Below are 8,369 nucleotides of genomic sequence, written 5' to 3'. Positions count from 1 at the left end.
TTTTCATCAATGCCAATGATGAAAAAGTCAAGAAACTTAAATACAATTTAATTTTGCATTGAATTAATGAATTTATTTTTGTATTCATTTATAATATTAAAAAAAATTACTCCCCTCTAATTTAAATAAAAAAATTAAAAATATTTTAGTTATAGACGACGTGTACATTAGTATAATATTGAAAATAATAATAATAAATAAAGAAAAAAATATAATTACATTATTACAATAGAAAAACAAAAGTTAAATCATTTTCAATATCTTAATATGATTACAAATATTTTTTTTCAATAAAATATAATTTTGGTTATACTTTGCCTAAATATTTTTAATAAACTTAAATATTAATAATATAAGAAAATACCAAAATTTATTGGGAAATATTATCAGAGAATTGCTTTTTATTTAAGAAAATTTCAATTTTTAAAATTTATCAAAAATATTTTTTATACCGACACGAACATAACTATTACCATGTATTTTATCATTTGATATCAGAGTTCAAGTCTGATATGAACAATAGCCAAAATGAGCACAACTCTTAAAAATTGACACGTATTTTGTCTCTTGATATTAAGATTCAAACTTCAGTTTGAACAACGACTAAAACGAGTGTAACCCATTGACAATTAACATATATTTTGACTCTCGATACCAAATTCGGGTTGAATAATGTCCACAAGAAACACCACAAATCACCTAAATCCAAGAGCATCAAATAAACACATTATCCCAAAGAAAGATCTTAATCACATGGGAAGAAGAGAGAGAGAGAGGGGATGCGCCTGATTTTCATTTGGGTAGCAGATTTAATGAATGATGGAGGCTAATTTGGGTGAAAATAGGGTTTAGATGAAGATGAAGATGAAGATGAAGATGAAGATGAAGATGAAGAGATTTTTGCATTGAAGAAGACAACAAACAGGTGTTGCCTAAATTTGGTGAGTTGTAAAACAAGAACAGCGACTTGCCGAACATCATACCCTGTTTTCTCTATTACCTATCTCACCCTGCGCGGCGCTTTTCTTCTGTGTTCTTGCCTCTCCCAAATCACTGCCCCATTCCTTTTCCTTCACACACTTTGCCTCCCTATTGCTCTCCCACCAAGAAACATATTGATCCCTTTTCTTCTTCTTCTTCTTCTTCTCTCTCTCTCTTCTACTAACTTTTGTTTGAGGGCTCAAATAGTGTTCATCCATCAAAAAGAACGGAACCCACCTTTTTCACCGCGGATTTTGGTCTCTAATCGGTATGGAATTCCGGGTGTGCTTGGATTTTGTGTTTTCTAATGGATTCGAGTTGTTAATCATACGAATATGATTGTGTGAATTGTTGTTGTTCTGTTTTTGTAATGGGATTGATTTCTTTCGCTGTTCTTATTGTTGGAGAATTGATGATTGATGTCTTGTAGGAATGGCTTTGTGTTTGGTTTCGATTTTAATTCGATTTTTTCTTCTGCAAGATTGATTGTCTCCACATTTAAGATCTGTGGAGATGTCTAGTTTTGAAGGCGTTTTAGTTTCTGATCAGTGGCTTCAAAGTCAGTTCACTCAAGTGGAGCTTCGAAGCCTCAAATCCAGAGTGAGTGTTGCATTTTTGTTCATTTGCCTTTGAAAATGTTCTTGAGATGATCGATTATGAACTGCCCGTTTGTTTTAGTTTATATCGGCTAAGAATCAAAATGGAAAAGTGACGACCGGAGATTTGCCACAAATAATGATGAATTTGAAGGCATTTAAAGAAAGGCATAGTGAAGAAGAGATCAGGGGAATCTTGAGCGAGTCAGATCCTCAGTTGAGCGATGAAATTGATTTTGAATCCTTTCTGAGGGCAAGTCTATTCTCTGTTTGTACTACTTGACTCGTGTTCATATTTTTATGGTTCTCAAGTCTTGATTATGTGAAACTACAGGCATATTTAAACTTGCACGGTCGATCAGCCGAAAAAGTTGGTGGTGCAAACAACTCTTGGTCGTTTCTCAAGGCTAGCACAACCACTCTTCTTCATACAATCAGTGAATCAGAGAAATCGCTCTATGTGGCTCACATAAATAGCTATCTTCGAGACGATGCATTTCTATCGAACTATCTCCCATTAGACCCGTATTCGAATGATTTGTTTAATCTTGCAAAAGATGGAGTTCTTCTCTGGTATTTGTGTAGGGGTTGATGTTTTCTGTTTTTCTAACTTAAACAAGAACCTCGTGTCTCCTGCGGTGGCGCTAATTTATTTCGATGACAATGCAGTAAACTTATCAATGTTGCTGTACCTGGGACGATCGATGAACGAGCTATCAATACCAAACGAGTCCTCAACCCGTGGGAGAGAAATGAAAACCATACTCTTTGTCTCAACTCTGCCAAAGCAATCGGCTGCACAGTGGTTAATATTGGTACACAGGACTTGGTTGAAGGACGAGTATGTTTATGTGCCCGTCACCTTTCTTTATTAGTGTTATGATTGTCATAAAAGTTTGACCGAAAGTTGATCTCTTGCAGCCGCATCTGATCTTGGGATTGATTTCGCAAATTATAAAGGTTTCTTAATTACATTTCGACAATTGTTTGAGCTTCTGGTTTCAGAAGTTATTTAAACGACTTTTGTCTCGTTTCATTGATTTCGCTTGTTATGGAAACTTCAGATCCAACTATTGGCCGATCTTAACCTGAGGAAGACGCCTCAACTCTTGGAACTCGTCCAGGAGAGTGGGGTAAGGGGTATAAATTTGTCGTGTGATATTTTGTCGAAATGTAATTATCAGTGCTGTAGCATCACTCTTTACCGTGTGCTTTCCAGGATATCGAGGAGCTTATTAATTTACCTCCCGAGAAGATTTTGTTAAAATGGATGAATTTCCACCTTCAGAAAGCAGGATACAAGAAACCTGTTTCAAATTTCTCATCTGATCTGAAGGTAGTATGGCTGCTCTGCTTATGTTATCGTTCTTTCTGAATTAGCCGACTTTAACATTTTTTATTATATCGGAAATATTTGAACCCGGTACTGGCAAACAGATAGTAATTTTTTATCACATCACGTAGGATGGAGAGGCTTACGCTTACCTGCTAAACGTTCTTGCTCCTGAACACTGTAGTCCATCCACATTGGCTACTAAGGATCCTAATGAAAGGGCAAAACTTGTACTTGATCATGCAGAAAGAATGGATTGTAAAAGATATTTGACTCCAAAAGATATTGTTGAGGGTTCATCCAATTTGAACCTTGCTTTTGTGGCTCAAATATTTCAACAACGGTAAAGTCTCAGTAGGATCTTTTATGTTTCTTTCAATCATTACTTTCTCTTTGATCCTGACTCATATAGATGTTGATGGAATTGAGAAAAGCATGGTGATTACTGTTATCACATGTAAATCGATGAAATGAAAGAGAAAAAAATAGCAGAGCTTTTGTGTGAGATCCCACATCGATTGTGGAGGAGAACGAAACATTCTTTATAAGGGTGTGGAAACCTCTCCCTAGCAGACGTGTTTTAAAAACCTTGAGAGGAAGCCTGAAAGGGAAAGCTCAAAAAGGACAATATCTACTAGCGGTGGGCTTGGGTTGTTACAAATGGTATCAAAGCCAGACACCGGGCGATGTGCTAGTGGAAGGCTGAGCCTCGAAGGAGGGGGGTGGACACGAGGCGGTATGTCAGTGAGGACGTTGGGCCCCGAAGGAGAGTGAATTGTGAGATCCCACATTAGTTGAGGAGGAGAACGAAACATTCGTTATTAGGGTGTGGAAACCTCTCCCCAACAGACGCGTTTCAAAAATCTTGAGGAGAAGCTCTAAAGGGAAAGCCCAAAGAGGACAATATCCGCTAGTGGTGGACTTAGGCTGTTACAAATGGTATCAGAACTAGACACTGAGCGATGTGCTAGTGGAAGATTGAGCCCCAAAGGAGGGTGAATTGTGAGATCCCACATCAGTTGGAGAGGATAACAAAACATTTTTTATAAGGGTGTGGAAACCTCTCTCCAACAAACGTGTTTCAAAAATTTTGAGGGGAATCTCGAAAGGGAAAGCCCAAAGAGGACATATCTGCTAGCGGTGGACTTGGGTTTGGGCTGTTGCACACATGCTTACTTGCATTATAGTTGTTACCCAGCAGACGTGTTTCAAAAATCTTGAGGGGAATTCCGAAAGGGAAAGCCCAAAGAGGACATATCTGCTAGCGGTGGACTTGGGTTTGGGCTGTTGCACACATGCTTACTGCATTATAGTTGTTACCCAGCAGATGTGTTTCAAAAATCTTGAGGGGAATCTCGAAAGGGAAAGCCAAAGAGGACATATCTGTTAGCGGTGGACTTGGGTTTGGGCTGTTACAAACATGCTTACTTTACTTGCATTATATCTGTCACATGTTTTATATATTATGAGCTCTGCCTCAACAATTCGTATGCTTTTTTTGCCTTGCGTCTTGGCTCCACACATCCATTACACCTTAGAATGCCTCATACTTCAAAAAAGAATAGATATACGTTCGATATCGTTTTGACACTACCATTCCCTTGTCTATTTTACGGTTAATTCACGGATAGATTTGGTTCATTTTGTTCTGCAGGAGTGGTTTTGCAGTAGATGGAAAACAAGTATCATACGCAGAGATGATGACGGATGATGTACTAACTTCTAGAGAAGAAAGATGCTTCCGGCTCTGGATTAATAGTCTTGGCATTGTTTCTTACGTTAATAATGTATTTGAGGACGTCAGGAACGGGTAAGAACGGCATGGCATAATCCATCAGTTTAGAGTTGCTACTTTTAACAAGTTTTTCATCGTGCGGGAAGTAGTAATACGATTTAGAGAGGAAATAGAAAGAACTCCACAAATTATTGTTGCCTGTTTGGGCTACTCTTATCAATAATTTTAATGTTTAATCCTTATGCAGATGGATACTCTTAGAAGCGCTCGACAAAGTTTCTCCAGGGTCGGTTAACTGGAAGCATGCATCAAAACCTCCTATCAAGATGCCTTTTAAAAAAGTTGAAAATTGCAATCAAGTTATCCGGATCGGGAAGCAGTTGAAGTTTTCGTTGGTTAACGTGGCTGGAAACGATATCGTGCAAGGAAACAAGAAGCTCATCCTTGGTAATCCTCATTCATGCATTTTATAGCTTCCTCGCTCGAACGTCCACTGTGTAGCTCTGTTCCACATCTTGCACCATCTTGAATGGAAAGTTGAGAAATGCTAGTCGTTTATCAAGTTTCCTTGGTATGATTGACGCGTTATATTTTCTCGTGTTTCGTGCAGCTTTCCTATGGCAGTTAATGAGATTCAATATTCTCCAACTTTTAAAGAACCTAAGATCTTACTCTCGAGGAAAAGAGATGACAGACGGTGACATTCTGAAGTGGGCAAACAGCAAAGTGAAGGGCACGGGAAAATCTTCTCAAATCGAGAGTTTTCGGGTACGAGGAAGCGAAAACACGTTACATTTACCATGGTAATTTTATTTAGAAGTCAACAATATTGTAACTTGGTAATTTTCTTCAGGATAAGAGTTTGTCAAATGGAATATTCTTCCTAGATCTTCTAAGTGCCGTACAGCCTAGAGTGGTGAATTGGAACCTTGTTACCAACGGTGAAAATGGTATATTTCATTTTTCTTGAAGTCGAACTTTCGTTTCATCTAGTTTTCTAACGCACGCTTAGCTTCCTGTCTCGAAATCTGCTCGTGTAGTACAAATCACTGTTTGTGAATCCTTACCCTTTTTTGTTTTCTTTGGACAGATGATGAAAAGAGGTTAAATGCTACCTACATTATCAGTGTTGCACGAAAGCTGGGTTGTTCGATATTCTTGTTACCTGAGGACATAATAGAGGTAAGATCAAACTTCGATGGGGTATGGTTTATTTCTTTCGTAATTGTAACAGCGGAAGCCCGCCGCTAGCCAATATTGTTCTCAAGCCCAAAAAGAAAAGCCTAAAGAGGAAAATATCTGCTAGCAGTGGGCTTGAGCGGTTACAATAATATTGTATCACACACATTCGAATCCACGCTAGAAGTAAGAAAAATATTGTTTTTTGTATGGTTTCGCATCAGATTAGGTTATTTTAATTGTTTAATGAGCTGATCTGCCAGCATCTCTTAGAACTATGGATATTTGTGTTAATATTATGGCAGGTGAATCCAAAAATGATCCTCACATTAACAGCCAGCATTATGTACTGGAGCCTTCAACAGCCTGTTGAAGAAATAGATCTCTCTCCTTCTCCTGCCACAGCAAGTACCATTACAGATATGTCGACCACCTCATCGATAAACGGTGAGGACGAGAGCTCCTCTCTCTGTGGCGAAGTTCTGAACTTAAATTTAGACGATACTGCCTCTGATACCACGGTGTCCTCCGTGATTGAGAACGAAAGGGATCTCATATGACGGAAGAGTTGTTGGAGTATGACGATAAGAATATACATCGACACGAAAATAAAAAGGCGAATTTAGAACACAAGCTTCTAAGAAAGAGGCAAGGCTGTGAAGAAAGAATAAAAAGAAAAGAAGAAAGATTTTGATGAACAGTTTTTTGCATTGTAGATAGCAAAAAAGTTGGTTTTGAGAAAGGAATGTTGTTCATATATAAGGTGTTAAGATTAGTTTACATATTATTGTAAGATTGTTAGTCCTTTTCTGTTACCTTTTCAAGTGTGAATCTCTATGGAAACTCAGTTTACAATTTAGCTTAGTCAAATAAGCTTCCCTTTTCTTGCACTACTTTCACTTGCTCTTTTTCACCAAGAGTGTTTGATATGAACCAAGAAACATCAATCATACAATATGCTTCAATGAAGATGTGAAGAAAGTATTGTCGAAATTATCAAAAGATATTTCAATTTATGTCACATTGAAGAAGAATGAAGTTTCATGTTTTGAATTTTGGGTGGATTATAATTTAGTCATAGTACATTAATGTATTTCAAACTCTTGGAATGCCTTTATGTTTCATTTTGAGGCTATATAAAGTGTAAGTAGATTTGAAAATATAGTAAAAGAAGCATTTGTGCTCTTCTTTAGCCGAGTAATTTAGAGTTAATGTACTTCATTAATGTATTTCAAGACTTTTAATTTACTTTAGGTTACAATAACATAAGGGTTAATTAAAGCCATTAAGTATGAATGTTACAACTCTTGGCATGCCTTTAGTAGTTTCATTTTGAGGCTATATAAAGTGATGTATGTTGTATTTGTAAGAGACTTGGAAAATATAGTAAAAAAAGCATTTGTGCTTTCTTGACATGATGGTCCTCAGTTAGAGAACATGTCCTGGACATGATGGTCCATTTCAATGTGGCAGAAGAAAATGAAGTTGTCATTGATGAGAAGAGTCAAGTCAGTTTTATCATGATGTCTCTTCCGAAGAGCTTCATCCAGTTCCGCACAAATGTGATAATGAGCAAAATAGAATATAACTTGACTGCTCTTCTCAATGAGCTACAGACTTATCAATCCCTTTTAACGAACAAGGGACAAACAGGAGAAGCAAATGTTGCTATCTCCAAGAAATTACTACGAGGATCGTTCTCCAAAAGTAAGTTTGGACCTTCAACTTCTAAAAGTGTTTTGATGAAGAAGAAGGGTAAAGGGAAAAATAAGATTCCTACTAACTGCAAACACAAGGTTAAAAAAGCAGATAAAGAAAAATGTTTCCATTGCAACGAAAACGGGCATTGGAAGAGAAACTGCCCAAAATACCTTGCAGAGAAGAAAGCCGAAAAGACATAACAAGGTTAATATGATTTACTCGTTGTAGAAATATGTTTAGTAGATTATGACAACTCAACTTGGATACTAAATTCAGGGGCGACTAATCATATTTGTTCTTTTTACCAGGAAACTAGCTCCTAGAGAATGCTTGCGGACGGCGAGATAACACTCAGGGTTGGAATAGGAGAGGTTGTCTCAGCAAAATCAGTAGGAAATTTGTAGTTGTTTTTTGAAGATAGTTTCGTTATATTAGATAATGTACTTTTTGTTCTTGAAATGAAAAGAAATCTAATATCTATCTTTGTTTATTAGAACAATGGTATAAATTATCTTTTGAAATCAATGAAGTGTTCATTTGCAAAAGAGGTATTTACATGTTAAAATCGAGCAAAACAAAAGTCATTTTAAATACCGAGATGTTTAAAACAGCTAAAACTCAAAATAAACGACAAAAGATTTCTCATAATACCTATCTTTGGCACTTAAGACTAGGCCACATTAATCTCAATAGGATTGAGAGATTGGTTAAAAGAGAACTTCTAAATGAGTTAGAAGACAACTCTTTACCTCCATGTGAGTCTTGCCTTGAGGGTAAAATGACTAAACGATCGTTTTCCGGAAAAGGTTATAGAGCCAAAGAAATACCCTTTGCCTAGCATAGA

At 36.9% G+C, this 8,369-nt stretch overlaps 1 protein-coding gene across 2 annotated transcripts; it reads left to right on the top strand.

The window, feature by feature from the left end:
- Positions 1 to 710: 710 nt before the first annotated feature.
- Positions 711 to 6,717, top strand: LOC111500256 (fimbrin-1-like). 2 transcript variants are annotated; one of them, XM_023151963.1, is made up of 15 exons: positions 711 to 941; positions 1,463 to 1,581; positions 1,660 to 1,830; positions 1,912 to 2,150; positions 2,247 to 2,418; positions 2,499 to 2,537; positions 2,642 to 2,710; positions 2,797 to 2,913; positions 3,042 to 3,253; positions 4,565 to 4,720; positions 4,893 to 5,092; positions 5,256 to 5,413; positions 5,499 to 5,595; positions 5,736 to 5,827; positions 6,130 to 6,717. In XM_023151963.1, exons 2-15 carry the CDS (start codon positions 1,495 to 1,497, stop codon positions 6,382 to 6,384), a joined length of 2,064 nt encoding a protein of 687 aa, XP_023007731.1. In that variant the 5' UTR covers positions 711 to 941; positions 1,463 to 1,494; the 3' UTR covers positions 6,385 to 6,717. The 2 variants fall into 2 exon arrangements, with proteins under 2 accessions (XP_023007731.1, XP_023007730.1); XM_023151962.1 differs by having other exon boundaries at positions 711 to 1,249.
- Positions 6,718 to 8,369: the final 1,652 nt, after the last annotated feature.

Source organism: Cucurbita maxima, unplaced genomic scaffold, assembly GCF_002738345.1.
Source record: "Cucurbita maxima cultivar Rimu unplaced genomic scaffold, Cmax_1.0 Cma_Scf00028, whole genome shotgun sequence".
In the NCBI taxonomy this organism is placed as follows: Eukaryota; Viridiplantae; Streptophyta; class Magnoliopsida; order Cucurbitales; family Cucurbitaceae; genus Cucurbita; species Cucurbita maxima.
The sequence above is the reverse complement of the archived record's forward strand: the minus strand, read 5'-3'. Positions and strand labels throughout refer to the sequence as shown.

Excerpts from the sequence above, each read along its gene's own strand:
- LOC111500256 (XM_023151963.1), top strand. The coding sequence starts at position 1,495 with ATGTCTAGTTTTGAAGGCGTTTTAGTTTCTGATCAGTGGCTTCAAAGT. Across the intron at positions 2,538-2,641 it reads TGATTTCGCAAATTATAAAG|ATCCAACTATTGGCCGATCT; the intron begins GTTTCTTAATTA and ends TGGAAACTTCAG. Across the intron at positions 2,711-2,796 it reads AACTCGTCCAGGAGAGTGGG|GATATCGAGGAGCTTATTAA; the intron begins GTAAGGGGTATA and ends TGTGCTTTCCAG.